The sequence below is a fragment of the Loxodonta africana genome, chromosome 24 (genome assembly GCF_030014295.1).
Source record: "Loxodonta africana isolate mLoxAfr1 chromosome 24, mLoxAfr1.hap2, whole genome shotgun sequence".
NCBI lineage: Eukaryota > Metazoa > Chordata > Mammalia > Proboscidea > Elephantidae > Loxodonta > Loxodonta africana.
Window position 1 is genome coordinate 23467905 of NC_087365.1, and position 17278 is coordinate 23485182.

The 17278-nt window shown below is 44.0% G+C and overlaps 1 protein-coding gene across 1 annotated transcript; it reads right to left on the bottom strand.

Moving 5' to 3' along the window:
• Positions 1 to 722: 722 nt before the first annotated feature.
• Positions 723 to 17072, bottom strand: BMP2 (bone morphogenetic protein 2). The gene is made up of 3 exons (XM_003411553.4): positions 16206 to 17072; positions 14708 to 15057; positions 723 to 7159 (listed from the first exon to the last, which is right to left on the bottom strand). The coding sequence occupies exons 2-3, from the start codon at positions 15048 to 15050 to the stop codon at positions 6315 to 6317; spliced, it is 1188 nt and encodes a 395-aa protein (XP_003411601.1). The 5' UTR covers positions 15051 to 15057; positions 16206 to 17072; the 3' UTR covers positions 723 to 6314.
• Between the last annotated feature and the right edge of the window lie 206 nt (positions 17073 to 17278).

The window sequence follows — 17278 nt, forward strand, 5'->3', positions numbered from 1 at the left end:
GAATGGCGAGACAGAGTCTTACATACTTTGGACATGTTGTCAAGAAGGGTCAGTCCCTGGAGAAGGGCATCATGCTTGGTAAAGTAGAGGGTCAGCCAAAGAGAGGAAGACTCTAAATGAGATGGACTGACACAGTGGCTGCAACAATGGGCTCAATAACAACAATTGTGAGGATGGTGCAGGACTGGGCAGTGTTTTGTTCTGTCAGTCTGTGGTACATAGGGTTGCTATGAGTCAGAAACGACTCCACGGCACCTAACAACAACAACAACAACGTATCATTAGAATAGAAATACGCTACTTAAAAAGAGCTTTTAGTTGCACAGATGATTTCTCCACCTCCAGTCAAAAGTTGAGGGCAAGATATGGAAATCTTAGGTTATCTAGGTAATATGTAGCTCAATGCATATGATTTACAGGTAATCTGTCCAGTCTTGGCCTCCTGAGATACAACTGAAAGTAGCAACTGAAGCAGAGGTTATACAAAGATGGAAGTACAGATAAATCTGTAAACGTCTGTCCTTCCTTTTCCAATTTCTGAAGGCAAGAAGAGGACCCAGTGACTTGGAGATGACAAGCAAACCAAAACCTTGCCAGTGAGGCACATATAGCCAGAGACACGCACAGAAACAGATGATAAAATTTAATCTGTTTTAAAAGATAATCTGCAAAATTAGAAAATGATGCTTAAAATCAACATGTTGTTTTTAAAAAAAAAAAAAAGCAAACTCAAAGGATTCAAAGGACCCCTGCAGAACAGTGACTGAAGATTTAAGGTTTGCGATTCATGTCATCCAGTTATGTACGACTCCTATTCAGAATGAAGAATACCAAAACGTATGTACCATGTAAGAAAATTGTTTTCTCAAATGAGCTGCCAAGAGGGTCCAAGAACTACCAACTATTAAAAAAATTCTGAAACTGAAGTAAAAATGCCTACCTATGCATATGTAATATATGTATTTGTGTATTTTTTATATATTATGTATTATATATTACACGTACACATATATATTATAAGCAAGAGAACAAATTTGAGTTGAGACCACTGAAAACAACTTTAACCAAGAAAATCAGAACCAATGAAGCAGAGAAATCAAATGCATTGATGGATGGAACTGCCAAAGCATGGAATTTTCTCACACTCTCAGCTAGGGGAATTTGGAGATGTCTCTCATAACTCCGTGGAAAGAGGGTGAGGAATGGCTGGAAGACATAGAGGACCCAGGCCTCCAAAACTGGGCTCGTTCTAATGATTACATCGCAGACACTTACGCCCGAGCAATAGGTATAGGGATAAAGCAAAGCCAAAAGGAGATTTTAAAAGTTGAATGGGTGAAAGATAACCAGCATTCATTTTAAAATACGATCTACATAATCTCAAGGCCCCAAAAGGTAACTATGTTCATGGTAAAAGTTAAGTCCTGGAAAGAGATCTGACTGTAGTCTGTCCCATTACACACTATTTTTCAGCCAATTAACCAGGCAGGGGCTAGGAAAAAGAGATTAGAACTAGGCCTCACCATTTAATCCCAGGGTCAAAAGGTGACAAAAAAATCCTAGAAGTTGGCCTAAAAAACTGTCAGTAAAATATGGGGAGTTCTGGGTTCCCTGGTCTTATAAGCACACCTACTGAACCATTCCTTGGGTCAGATTTCAACCTGGGGCAGAAGCCCTGCCACTGGTAAGTGTTCATTCTGAGCAGCCTAATTTGACTTCATTCTGTTTGGGCTACAGTCCAATTGGCAGATGTTCTCGTAGAAGCTGATCTCAGACACTTTCCCTTTCTAATTTTTTTTGGCACTGTTGCTTCTGTTGCATACGCCTACAAGGAAGACCAGTTAATACAACTACTATTCAAATTTATGAACCAAATACTAATGTAAAGATGAAGAAATTAAAGATTTTTACCAACTTCTGCAGTCTGAAATTGATCAAAGATGCAACCAAAGTACACCGATAATTACTGGTGATTAGAACGCAAAAGTTGGAAACAAAGAAGAAGGATCAACAGTTAGAAAATAGGGTCTTGGTGACAGAAATGACAAGGGAGATTGCAGGACAGAATTTTGCCAGACCAACAACTTATTCATTGCAAATACCTTTTTTCAACAACATAAACAGTGTCTATACACGTGGACCTTGCCAGATGGAATACACAGGAATCAAATCAACTATATCTGTGGAAAGTGACAATGAAGAAGCTCAATAACATCAGCCAGAACAAGGCCAGGGGCTCACTGTGCAACAGACCATCAATGTTCATATGCCAGTTCAAGTTGAAGCTAAAGAAAATCAAAAGAAGTCTACAAGAGCCAAAGTAAGAACTTGAGTGTATTTCACCTGAACTTAAGAGACCATCTCAAGAATAAATTTGATGCATTGAACACTAATAACCAAAGACTAGAGTTGTGGGATGACATCAAGGACATCATACATGAAGAAAGCAAAAGGCTATTAAAGACAGAAAAGAAAAAGATCAAATGGATGTCAGAAGAGACTCTGAAACTTGTTCTTGAAAGCAGAGTAGCTAAAACAAAAGGAAGAAATGTTGAAGCAAAAGACCTCAAAAGAAGGCAAAAATGGGCAGGAGCTGGTTGAATGGACATGGGAAATCCACCGTGGAAAGGAATGTACTGTCACATTATACGGAAAGCAACTAGGGTCACATAACGATGTGTATATAAATTTTTGTATGAGAAACTAACTAGAACTATAAACTTTCACTTAAAGCACAATCAAAAAACAAAATAAAAGAGCTCAACAGATTTCGGAGGGTGGTTCGAGAAGACAATGTAAAGTATTGCAATGACATGTGCAAAGACCTGGAGTTGGAAAACCAAAAGGGAAGAACACACTTGACATTTCTCAACTTGAATGAACCTAAGAAAAAAATCAAGCCTTAAGCGGCAATACTGAAGGATTCTAAGGGCAAAAAATTGAACTACCAGGAAGCATCAAGAGAAAGTGGAAGGAATACAGAGTCACTATACCAAAAAGAACTGTTCAATGTTCAACCATTTCAGGAGGTAGCATATGACCAAGAATGGATGGTACTGAAGGAAGAAGTCCAAGCTGCACTGAAGGCGTTGGCAAAAGACAAGGCTCCGGAATACCAACTGAGATATTTTAACAAACAGATGCAATACTAGAAGCACCCACTCATCTATGCCAAGAAAATTGGAAGATAGCTACCTAGACAAACAACTAGAAGAGATACACATTCATGCCCATTCCAAAGAAAGGTGATCCATGGAATGCAGAAATTATCAAACAATATAATTAATATCACAGGCAAGTAAAATTTACTGAAGATAATTGAAAAATGGTTGCAGCAATACACTGACAAGGAACTGCCAGAAATTCAAGCTGGATTCAGAAGAGGATGTGGAATGAGGGATATCACTGCTGATGTCAGATGGATCTTGGTTGAAAGCAGAGAATATCAGAGAGATATTTACCTCTGTCTTATTGGCTATGCAAAGGCATTGGATGGTGTGGATCATAACAAATTATGGATAACATTATGAAGAATGGGAATTTCAAAACACTTGTGCTCATGAGGAACCTATACATAGACCAAGAGGCAGTTATGTGAACAGAACAAGTGGATACTGCACCGTTTAAAATCAGGAAAGGTGTGTGTCAGGGTTGTATTCTTTCAGCATACTTATTCAATCTGTATACTGAGAAAATAATCCAAGAAGCTGGACTATATGAAGAAAATAGCATCAGGATTGAAGGAAGACTGCATTTTGCAGACGACACAACCTTGCTTGCTACAAGTGAAGAGGATTTGAAGCAATAACTGATGAAGATTGAAGACCACAGCCTTCAGTATAGATTGCAGCTCAACATAAAGAAAACAAAAATCCTCACAACTGGACCGACACATAACATTATGATAAACAGAGAAAATATTGTAGCTGTCAATGATTTCATTTTACTTGGATCCACAATCAATGCCCATGGAAGCAGCAGTCAAGAAATCAAACACTATACTGCGTTAGGCAAATCTGCTGCAAAAGACCTCTTTAAAATGTTATAAGCAAAGACGTCACTTTGAGGACTAAGGTGCACCTGAGCCAAGCCACGGTATTTTCAATCACCTTACATGCATGCGAAAGCTGGACAATGAATAAGACCTAAGTAGAACTGTTACATTTGAATTACAGCGTTTGGTGAAAAATATTGAAGATACCATGGACTGCCAGAAGAAGGAATAAATCTGTCTTGGAAGAGGTACAGACAGAGTGCTCCTTAGAAGGGAGCTTTCGTCTCCCGTACTTTGGATATGTTGGGACCAATCAGTCCCTGGAAAAGGACATCATTCCTGGTTAGGGGGTTGTCAGTGAAAAAAAGACAGAAGAACTTCAGTGAGATGGACTGTCACAGTGGCTGCAACAACGGGTTCAAACATAGCATAGGACTGTGAGGATGGCGCAGGCCCAGGCAGTGTTTCTCTCTGTTGTGCCTAGGGTTACCATGAGTCGGAAATGACTCGACAGCATCTGTAACAACTTTTGTTGCGTGGGATACCATCTCTGAAACTTTATTTTGGATTCTCTAGGTTTTTGTTTTGTAATTCTGGTTTTCTCTTAAATCTTTCTGCCCCACAGGGGTTCATATGAAAACTACAGTAGGTTCCAGGAACCAGTAGTCCCCTGGGACAATTAGTGCTTGCCCTTCAATGTTATGTAAAGTTGCCCTCACTTTGAAAGGACTGTACCAACCCCTATTTGTAACAAATTCTTCATCACAATTGCCTTCACTCCTTCTACATGCAACTTCTAAATCACTTAAAAGGCTTTCAGGCTTTTCTTGCACTAAAGGAAGACTAAGTAAGAGCTGAACGCACCTGTCCCTATTTACCTCCAAATTCAACTTAAAGGCAGACTGAGGGAGGGATCCTGTTCCTGACCCAGGGATTGCCTGTCCTAGATCACTGGTAATTCCTCTGAGGTAAATATGACTTATCATATGACTTGCTTGCAAATTTCTAACCATTCCTTTGCCTTTGCCCCACCCCCTTTCAAAATGAGTAACTTCAGAAGCAAAACTGCAAACACAAGGTCATCATTGTGAATGCTGTACAAATGTACCGTTTTCTCTTCCAGGTTGGACTCTGCAGAACGAAACGTCAGAGCTCTGATATTTATTATCTGAAATTGGTTTAACATTTGGAGAAACGTGTTCAAACACATAACCCTGGAAAGAAAAGCAAGCTGATCGGACAGAAATTAGGGGGTGGGCAGAGAACACGATGGACGCAGTTTTGCTGGGTTGGGTAAAGTTAGAAAGTTGGGTCTTTCTGAGCACATAGAGGTCCCAGATGAGGTAAAAGTAAAATACAAATTGATTTCCACCTCGTGTTGAGGGCCACTGGAAATCAACTTTAAATATACATGACCACAATATCAATAATGAAGAAATCTTACGTTTTATTTAATAGTTCGGCCAGACCAGGCCCTTTGAAGGGATCACTAGTTCAGGAAAGAGGTACAACAAAACCAGCATTCACTTTCCTGCAGATTCATCATTTTCCTAATTATTTCTATTGGCCCTGCTTTATTCTTTCTGCAAATTAAAGGGGGTGGGGGCATGGTATTCCTATTAGATCAGCAATGACCGGTTCTTATCCAAATATTCCACCTAATGACAACGTGAGTTCTCGGGGACTGGACAACCACTCTGCAACATTCCTGAGAATTGAATAATAAAATAATCTTGAAAGTCAGCAGAGCGGATTATCCACTTTTTTTTTTTCTGGACTTGAACTTGTGACCTTAACAGTAGCACAGCAAAAAAGCAAACGTGCTAAGCACTTTGCCCGAGTAACCTTCCATGTAGACTTTTCATCTTAAATACACACAACTGAAAATAACTACAGTTTTTGGAAAATTATGTACAAACCCGATACTTCTTTTGATTACATATAAATACAAATTAGCTATTTTTTTCTCCTAAAAAGTGGTTATAATAGTAAATAAATACAAAATAAATCTGACCATTATACTTCATGTGCTGGGGTTGAACCCATATAAAATGTACAACTAAATACATTTTAAATCTTTAAGGAATAATTCTCTGATTAAAATATTTATTTTCCCAACTTCTTTTCGTAGATATAAATATATTTTCAAAATAGCTGTTTTTTTTTTTTTTTTTCCATTCCATTCCATAAATAAAGTCTTCATTGGGAAATATTAAAGTGTCAACTTTTTTTTGCATTTTTCTAAAATATATATATACACACATATATGTGTATATGTGTGTATATATATACACGCATATATATATATGACTTTGCTGTGCTAACGACACCCACATCCCTCCACAACCATGTCCTGATAGTTCTTTAATACAACCTTTTCATTCTCATCAAGGTACAGCATGGAGATAGCACTGAGTTCTGTTGGAACACAGCACGCCTTAGGAATCTTAGAGTTAACTGAATTGACCAACGTCTGAACGATGGCATGATTAGTGGAGTTCAGATGATCGGCCAGGGGGAAAGGGCATTCCCCATGGCAGTAAAAGGCGTGATACCCCGGCGGTGCCACAATCCAGTCATTCCACCCCACGTCACTGAAGTCCACGTACAAAGGGTGTCTCTTACAACTGGACTTAAGGCGTTTCCGCTGTTTGTGTTTCGCCTGACGCTTTTCTCTTTTGTGGAGAGGATGTCCTTTTCCATCGTGTCCAAACGTTACTAGCAACGGCCTTATCTGTGACCAGCTGTCTTCATCTTGGTGCAAAGACCTGCTAATCCTGACGTGCCTCTTGGAGACACCCTGATTCTCCTCTAAGTGGGTCACTTCCACCACAAAGCCATGATTGACGTGGCCCTGTGTGGTCCACCGCATCACAGCGGGCGTGACATCGAAGCTTTCCCACCTGCTTGCATTCTGATTCACCAGCCTGGTGTCCAAAAGTCTGATCACAGGGAATTTCAAGTTGGTGGGTGCAGGTTTTATAATTTCATAAATATTAATTCGGTGATGGAAACTGCTGTTGTTTCCCAAAGCTTCCTGCACCTGTTCCCGAAAAACCTGAAGCTCTGCTGACGTGATAAACTCCTCGGTGGGGATAGATGTCAAGTTAAAGAAGAATCGCCGGGCTGTTTTCCCACTTGTTTCTGGAAGTTCTTCCAAAGATTCTAAGATGGTACAAAAAGAAAAAAAATCATTTGGTGAGATTAAGTAACGACCATCTGACTCTATGTGAATTTTTAAACCTCATTTCCAGGTGTGATGTAACCCATGAAAAGCTGGCAACCAGAAAAAAAGGTCCCCCATAAATACAGGAGGCTCCCTCTTCTATCTGTTCACGTCGACGTGCCCAGCCTGAAACAAAATTTCCTGAATCACTGTAACGCTTTTGAATTCTGCTTCCAGGTGGCTACAATAATGGCGGAAATGGTAAAGCATTTCTCCGGAATTCAGACTTAAGGGAAAAGAACAACAAAAAACTTCAGCACTGTAGTTAGCAGAGGTCTAATGAGTGAGGATTTGAGGAAATGATTGCATTTCTTAACAAAAAAAAAAAAAAAGAAAGGCTTTAATGTCCATCCCTTAAGCACTATTCTAAAACATCACTCTGCAATTCAGATTATTTACAAATCTCGATAGACAGATTTCAGTTTCCTAATTAAAGACTCTGCAACTCAACAGAAACGATGACATTCTGCAAAGCACACCCTACTATTTTATTCCAAAGTCCAGAGACACGGACATTTATAGGGATCTACTTCTTTGGAAACGTAGGAGCAGTACCAGGGGACTATAGTAATTAAAGCCAAACAATTGTGAGAAAATAGCTTCCCAACTGTTGCCTGTTCTCTCACCTCCTTATGACCTCAATCATCAAAATCTCATTTTAGATGCTTTTGCAGAAGGAAAAAAAAAAAATAGCTATCTTCTGGTTTTCTTCTCTCTTTTTTTTTTTTAAGAAACCATAGTTAAGAACATAATAGGTGCAGGACAGATACAAAACTCAGAAATTTACAAAAATATTATGATAGTCATGATATAAGGAAGAACCCCATTCTATTTCAGAATAGTCATTCCGTATTTATTATTGTTATTTCAAAATTGCGATTGAAGATTAAGATCCCTGAATGAACTTCAACTTTAAGGAGCAAAGAAAAACATTAGCATTTTGAATGGCTGTTAAAGCCTGCAAATCGAAGATACAACCTCATAATTAAATTCGTGGTAAAAGGCAATAGGATTTGAGATATTTTAGTTTATTTTCTTCTAGTTTTACCACAGGGAGTCAGTCCCTGGGTGGTGCAAACAGTTGAGCACTCGACAACTAGCCAAAAGGTTGGCAATCTGAACCCACTCAGAGGCACCTTGGAAGACAGGCCTGGCGATCTGCTTCTGAAAGCTCACTGCCTTGAAAACCCCATGGAGCAGTTTTACTCTACACACAGGGGGTCGCCGTGAGTCGGAATTGACTCCACAGCAACTATGAACAAGTTTTACCACATCCTCTCATTTCACTGTTAAAAATATATACATATATACCTACGTCATTAAGGATCCCGACCTAAGTTCTTAAGGAAATCTATTTTGCCCCAGTTCCACGTCATCATCATAAGTAGAGACTATGCTTTCATTAATTTTGTGGTTGTATTTCTCCTAAAGACAAACAGCTGTAAGTTCGTCACAGAATCCAGATACCTTACCAAAGTGTCAGATCCTTCATTCAAAGGTTCTAGCTGTAAAACTTTATCATCAAAAACAAAAGTCATCATCAGCACCCGTTTCAAGAGGAAACATACCAAATTCTGGAGCACTGTTTTAATGCAGTGCCTCTCAGACTGTAAGGTGTGCCAGGTACCACCAAGGCAACTTTAAACCCTCCATCATGGATTGGGATCCAGCAGGTTTGACGGAAGGCCTGAGGTTCTCCGTTTCTAGCAAGCCACCAGGTGATGTGATGCTGCTAGCTCATGGACCGCTTCAATGTCAAGGTCGTAAAGGATACCCTTCATGTTGAAATGGCTATTTTTAAGTGCCTTTGTCAAATAATATAAAAATGAGTAGAATCACTAGTTTTGGCCAAGGAACAAAAGTTGAGGTCACGGGTGGGCAGCGAAGGGCTCAGATCAGAAGGTTGTTCCTGAATCTCTTCTACTTACGTGTGGAGACTACCAGGCCAAGAAATGAGCCCCCATCATCCCCTCCTACCTGACAATCCACACCTTTAGTGTTCTAATCTGTCCTAAACTCCATTCCACCAGGCACTTTTATTAAAATAACCCTCCACCAATCTAACCAGAAAGTCCTGGGTGGTGCAAATAGTCGACATGTTTTAAAGTTGGAGGTTCAAGTCCACCAAGAGGCACCTCAGAAGAAAGTTTTGGTGATCTACTTCCTTCCCTCCCCCCCGCCAAAAAAAAAAAAAAAAAAAAACAGCCAGTGAAAAGCCTGTGGAGCCCAGTTCTACTCTGACAAACGTGGAGTTCACCGTGAGTCAGAATCAACTTGACAGCTACTGGTTAACTTAACCAGTGCTCCCCTTGGTGACTCCATCAAGGGTTGCGCCTAACGTTCCTTTCCCTCTTCTTGAGAGCCCCGTGGTGTTTCTGCTGGAAGGATTCTTTCAGCAGAGAAGCCAACAGCCACCAAAGGAAAAGGACCAAAAACCCAAACCTGTTGCCATGGAGTCAATTCCGACTCCTAGCGACCCTATAGGACAAAGTAGAACTGCCCCACAGGGTTTCCAAGCAGTGGCGGGAATTTTTGAACTGCCAACCTTTTGGTTAGCGGCTGAGCTCTTACCTACTGTACCACCAGGGCTCCAGAGGAAAAGGAAGTAAGGTGAAAATCAGCAGTGTCCCCAGATTTTAATGACTCCAAAGCCTGACCTGCACCTGAGCTACTGACTTCTGATACCAGAACACCTAAGAACATCCGCTTTTCTTTAAAAGTAGAGGAAGGAAAGGAAAATTATCCCGGACATTTGCTGCAGAGCTACAGTAATGAAAGCACCCAGAGAAATCACAGTTGCAACAAGTACTCTAAATGTAAATACATAAAGAAAAGAGAAAAAATGTTATCCATAAACACACAACACATGCACACCATTTGTGGAACAAAAAGCAAAGCAAACAAAAAAAACAACTTCTGCAAATTATCTTAGCAAGGAGGATTCTGAAAATATGGAACACTGAGCCTCAGCACATAAAAATTTTTGGAGACTTTTACAGTTGCTAATGGTCTGTGAATATCCCTTGCTGGATAAGCCAAATTTGCCAGCAGACTTAAAGATTCTGGCCTATCTTATACCTGAGTTCCTGAGTCTCGAAGTTCTTAAGCAAATGAATGAAGCTGTCTACAAAAATGTGGGAAAGAAAAGTAAGGTGACAATGACATTTATACTCTCCTCCAAAAGTGAAGTCTTAATCATCCACACTCTGTCAATTATTTATCTACCTCAAAAAATCCAAAAGACAGGGCTGCATTTTCTCAATCTTTACCTAGATTAGCCAGCCTACGTCCTTTGTCTTCCTCTTTCCCTAGACAAGGATAGAATATGACATTAAAAAAAAAATCAGAATGATGATGACAGCTAATGTTTCTCACTGAATGGTTTCTACGTCCCAGGTCTGGCACTAATAGCTTTCTATGAATTATCACACAACAAACCAACTACAGCAGAGCTATCATTATCTGTTTTTTAAATGAAAGAGCTCAGAGAATTTAAGGAACTTGCCTAGGGTCACAGAGCTAGTAAATAAACAGCAGAGCAATGAAGAGTGTAACAAATGCCTGGCTTCTAAGCACCAGACAGTATCACCTAATGGGAAAAAAAAAAAAAAAAGGAGGAGTCAAAAACTCAAGCAGAAGTCTCCACCATCAGGGAACACATTCACATGCAATAGAATGTGGGGTGTGTCCTGCCCCAATTAAAGGGATGGAAATATACTACCCAAGTATAGTGGAATCAGCAGACAGAACTAAATGGGCATAAAAGTAAGACAGACAAGGCCTACTAGGACATGTCTATCTTGTTTGGAACCACTGATATATTGTGGCTCCTTTCTGTCCTAAGAAGTCTCTGGGTGGTACAAATGGTTAACATACTTGGATGCTAACCAAAAGGTTAGAGTTTTGAGTCCACCCAGAGGTACCTCAGAAGAAAATCCTGGCAATTTTCTAAAAAATCAGCCATTGAAAACCCTATGCAGCACAGTTCTACTCTGACACACATGGGGTCACTGTGAGTTAAACTTAACTCGACAGCAACTTTTTTTTTTCTGTCCTAGGGTATGCAGGGTTTCAGCAAAAAGTGAATTATTATATTTTGAGAATTTTGCGACATTCTTTGGGCAGAAAACATCCATTAAAACAGTAACAACCACAACATCTGGGGGTGTTCTGCAGAGTCAGTAAGGTTAGAAATCATTGCCCTAAAAAGCGGCTTAGAATTCTCAAATATAAAATAATAGAGAATTGATACATCAAGGAGAAAGATAAAATCCTAAGGGCTAAAAAGAATCAGGCTTCTTTCAAAAAGAAACAAAGGAAGTGGCAACTAAAAGAGCATGGTCAGCATCACTCAAGCTGATCCGGCCTCTGCACACTTCACTCTGATTACCTGTGAAATGGTCAAGGGCCCTCTCATTATCATCTGGCTGCTTAGTGAAATACACAAAGGGCAAGTCTACAAGACAAAAATAATTCAACAAGAAAGATCAAGAGAGAATGTAGGGGGGTACCACTACAAAATAGGTGGAACAGAAAATGTTAGTGCCAAGGAACAATTAATAAACCTCAACCCCAATGAGCATTTCCAAGTAGAAGGACCATTCCCCTCCACGGGCTTGTGGGAAATCACACTGAAACACCTGCGGGTCTAAGAAAGCACACCAGCAAAGTACTGGTTTCGGGGATCTACGCATCCAAATCCTTCGGGTGCACTGGGAATTTGTGGCCCAAGTTCTCCTCCACACGACAATGACTATTTCTTAGGCTTTCCTATTACATGGATATTTTCAAGAATCAAATTTGTGGGTACAGGGTTAATCCCTATCTGAAAGCTTTAGTTATAAACCAAAAACCAAACGCACTGCCATCAAGTCGATTCCGACTCATAGCGACCCTATAGGACAGGGTAGAACTGCCACATAGAGTTTCCAAGGAGCGCCTGGCGGGTTTGAACTGCCGACCTCTTAGTTAGCAGCCGTAGCACTTAACCAGCTTTAGTCACAGAGGAAAATAAAAATTCGGCTACCTCACGCAGAAGGAAGACTGTCCTTCAGAGACTGGAGAACAAACATGTGGTCCTTCTGTGCTCTGATCTCACAGAAGAGCATAAGGACATTTGGCAGGACCCGTACTGAACGGGGTCCTTTACCAAACAAATGTCATTAACGTGATGTAAACCAAATGCTGTTCCTGAGCAAATACTCATAATCCCATGGTTTAGTAAGTTTTTTTTAGTGGGATGCATGGCATAAAGGTATTTGTAAAACTCAAATTCTGGGCTACAACAACAAAATGACCTTCAAAAAGCACTATCTGCAATCTAATGAAGGATATACTACACATTAAAAAAAAAAAAAAACGGAGTTTTTGAAATTGGGGCAAAAATGACAGTTTTTCTGTCATCCCATTAGACAAGGATCTGCTTAAAATCAACTTATTATAAGTTGATTTTAAGCAAGTTGGTAACTTCCGTGCTGTGAGTGAGTATGGACCATTCACACTTTCAAAGATATAAATTCTTATAAAGTCAAGCATGCTGTTTAAAGTGAAATAACACTCTCAAATAATTTGTAGCCTGTTTCACTCTGATCAAGCCACTTCTGGAGGAAGACTGAGAAACATGCAGACTGCGCTGGCAGATCCCCACACAGTGGGTGTTTTTAACTGTCGAGTGACTTAAACGATTTTCCTTTTCCATTATAAGAGGCACACAGAACCTTTCTGGTCTTAAAGATAACGATAAGAAATTTCGGTTTAAGATTTCCATGTTAAATTTCCAGGAAGCAGCTCAACAGCTATTCTTGTTACTTTCCTCTCCAGAAAAAACTCTTCTGATCAGCATCAGCTAGGAAAGATGACTGGATCTATAACAATCCTAGGGCAAGGGTGACAGAACATACACAAATGACAACATTTCTGCACGTGCCAGACTTCTGCTCTCAGTTGGTGAAATGAGATCTCATTGCTTTGCAAATCTCTGATTTCTGCTAGCAGAAAGCGCGTCACTTCAAAATGTGTTTGGAAATGAACTGATCATCAACACAGCTGCTTCCTAGAGGGGAGTCCCTGGGTGGTGCACACATTGTGCTCTACTGCTGACCGCAAGGTTGGAGGTTCAAGTCCACCCAGCAACAACTCGGAAGAAAGTTCTGCTGACCTACTTCTGAAAAATTCAGCCATTAAAAACTCCACGGAGCACAGTTCTACAGTGACACACAAGAGGTCACCGTGAGCTGACACTGACTCAATGACAACTGTGCCTTTTTAATGTACAGATGCCTCTACGAAGAAGGAAATTTGTTCTCTGACCTGCCTTTGGGGCTTTTTACCACTGTCCGGAGTATAAGTCATAACTCACAAGGGGAGAAAATGTCTGCCTGTGACATTTCTGATTTGTTTGTATCTGAGTGTAGATTTCCACTTGAAATATACCTCCTCGGTAGGACAAGGTAAGAAAAGGGGAACTTTATTCCCAGCTCCCCCAATATCCTACAAGTGGTTGCTCTGGGATATACAACTCCGTACCCTTTTCTAAAATTTGAAGGAATCCGTGCTCTATTTAGAATTTATCAAACCAGAGAGGCATTTAAAAGTATGGAAAAAGAATTTTTGACTAATTGCCCTAAGAACTTAAGTACGACAACTCTCAATAACTGCTCTAAGACATTTCAGATCCTCTAAATGCCTTTCTGAGGAAAGGTGCAGAAATACCTACCTTAACAAACCACATTCATAATAAAAGGGAAAAAAAAGGCCACATTTCAATACACACGAAGGAGAACAGGCAGCTGCTGCAAAAGCTTTTATCTGAAAGGCTTGCCTTTCTCTACCCTGAGCCTACCTCCAACTGAAGCAAAAGACAAGAAAGTCATTGTGGAAACAATAAGATTGATTGTGGAATGGATCTCCCACGGGGATTAGATAGAAATTCAAAATCTTCCAAACTAGGCGCACAAAAACTGTAAATTAGAAAGACTCTGGGGCCCTGGGCTTTGATTTTTAATACCATCTCTGAAAATTCTTCCTTTGGCTCTGTCTAGCCTGAAACCCTGGCTTAAACAGGAGAAGCAGACTGATAGAGCCGGGTTTCAAAACAAATTTAAATCCCAATCAGTCTCCCTCTTTTCCCCTATGGAATTCTTGCATGTTTAGCTGGCTAGGGGCAAGCCTTTTGCCCTCATCTTCCCCATCACTTGATTTCCCTCCAGTTCCTGGGGGAGGAGTCGCCCTTCTGGCTGCAATCCAGGAAAAGGGTGCGGATTTACCAAACGGGAATCCCTGGCTCCCCTCCACACACAGTGCATTAGCAGTGCGTTAAAACTTGGATCTGAAAAGTTACAAAGTTAACAGAGGCAAGAGTGGAAACGTCTGCTGCGCCCTGGCCAAGCTGTCCCTCCAGGGATGTCTGCAGTCTGCCCTGCAGTGAGGGGCTTTGCAGGGTGACTCCCGCCCCGGTCCCCGCTCTCACCCCCTGTTCCAAGCCTCACCTTCGTGGTGGAAGCTGCGCACCGTGTTGGCGCGGCTGGCTGCCTTTTCCAGCCGCTGGTCCGGGGTGCGCGCGCCCGGCTGGCCTGAGTGCCGGCGGTACAAGTCCAGCATGTAGGGGGGCACCACGGCGTCCCTGCTGGGGGTGGGTCTCTGCTTCAGGCCGAACATACTGAGCAGCCGCAACTCGAACTCGCTCAGGACGTCGTCCGAGGGCTGGGATGAGGAACGGCCCCACGCCGCCGCGAACTTCCTGCGGGCCAGCTCAGGAATGAGGCCGGCCGCACCGCCCAGGAGGACCTGGGGAAGCAGCAACGCTAGAAGACAGCGGGTCCCGGCCACCATGGTCGACCTGCGGACAGGACCGACGTGAGTCACCGAGTTCCCCGCCCAACCCCCTCCCTCACTCCCGCTGCCCTGGCTCCCCGCTCGACCCGGCTGCCTCTTTCTCCAGGGTGCCCACCTGGCTTGCAACACTCGCCGGGCTTTGTCAGAGGGGCTGAAGCGCGGACGTTTGAGGGAATGGAGCGTTCCTAGTTCCTGAGCCAGATGCCTTACTCCTCCCATTCCACTCTCAATCCAGCTGTCATCTGATTTGAGATTTTGCTCCCCTCTTTATGGCGACACCCGCATTGACAGCCGGCACAGGGAACCTGAGGAAACCACCCCTTGGTCTGCCACCCTGTACCTACTAAACGATCCCAAACACAGCCCAGCGCTCGCTTGCTTATAAACACGAACAAATGCTGCATGTGACTTCCTTAGAGGCACTGTATACAACTTCCTGATACACAGTCTATAACTTCTAGACCCTGTACATTCAAGGCCAAGACTTTCGAACGCCGCTTGAAACTTATGGCCCACGCCCCTAGCCTCAGGGTGTCAGGACAAACGACCTCAAGCCCCGCACACCCTTAGTGCAGTCAAGACACACAGGCCATCTCCCTGGGATTACGTAAAGGGCTAATATCTATTACTTCACGTGTCAGATGTTGAAAATGCAGTACAAGGAGGCACCGAAGTACTGCCCCCCTCGCTTTCCGGAAAGAAACAGGGAGAACCCCCAGCTTCCACTGCTTTCCTAAATGGGACGTGGCTCCCAGTAGAGAGATCTCTCGGAAAAACTTGGAGAAGGGAGAAGGAATCATCATGGCAGGGCGTACAGGTTGGCAGCTAACGGGTGAAACCCAGGGGCCAGTCTAAGGGATTTCTTTTCTTTCTTTTTTTTTTTTAATCATCTTAGCGTTAACAGCCCTAATTATACACCGAACAGAAAGGAGAAACGAGGGGCGGAAGAGAGCGGGTCACGCAGGCAACGCTGGATGGTCGCCAGAAGCGGTTGGATTGGGGCACCCCCGGCAGGGGTTCGGCTGCACGTGGACCTGAAGGGGGTCTGTTTATGTCCGGTCTAGTCCGGCCTGGGGAGGCGCTCAGCCGCGGCGGCCCCGCTCCCAGCCCCGCGCCCACCCCCCGTCCTCCGCCCGGGACCGCGTCCTCTACCTTTAGGAGACCGCAGACCGTCTAAGAAGCACGCGGGGGCACGTCCATTGAAAGAGCCTCCACATGGAAAAAACTCTGGCCAAAGAACCTGGCGCGGGGGTCGGGTGTCCGCTCCCTTCCTTTGCCTCCTCCTCCCGGGCGCCGGCCGGTCAGTCTCCCTCCCCGCGCTGGGAACGGCGTCTAGAGGTCCGGCCCGGCAGAAGAGTGGAGCGGCGGCGGGGCTCGGAGGCGACAAGGCCGTCCCCGCTGGGGCAGAGGCACCGGCGAAGTGGGGAGCGCAAATTATTCTGCCTGCAAGTTCAAGAAGTCTCCAGCCAAGTGCTGACACACAACAACAGCGAGCAGGGGGAGGAGTGCGGGGCAAGGAAGGGAAGGGAGAAGTGAAAAGCTGGTGCTGTTGTCGTCCTTAGGAACCAGCGCCCGCAGGACGCGTGGCCCCGCGCGGGGCCGACTCCGGGACGCGGGGGAGGAGTGTCGGGCGCTCCTCGCTAGCTCCGCCGCGGCCCATGACTCGGGGCAGCCATCCTGGTCGACGCCGGGTCCGGGGAGGGGCGCAGCGGCAGCGGCGATCTCGGTGCCAGGCGAGTTGCCCTCCCGCATCACTCTGCCTTACTCCAGCGCACCCCCATTCACGCTCGCCCGCTGAAAACACCACGGCTCCGGCGCCCCGTCGTCCTCGGGCGCATTCTCCGGCGAATCGAGCAGAGTCCCGGGCTGCCGAGGCGGGTGGCTGCGCTCTTTTCTCGCTCTCCTAGCCCCCCGGGCCAAGCTGCCTTGCGCTTTGTGGCCAGCCTGGGGTCTGATCACACCTCGGCCGGCGAGTCCCGGGCCCCCGAACCCCGGCGGGCAGTGCTCGGCATCGCGGCGCTCGAGCTCCGCTCCTGGCTCCCCAGCCTTCTGCGCGCCCGTCCGCGGCTCCGGTGCGGCCCGGACAGCCGAGGCCACGGCACTGTAGCGCGCACGGCCGGGCGCTCCAGCCCGCGCGGGCTCTGCGGCGCGGGGATGCCTCCGAGCACCCAGTGATCCTCGCGGCGCACGTCCCCGAAGGCGTTCGGGTCGGCTGCGGCGGCTGA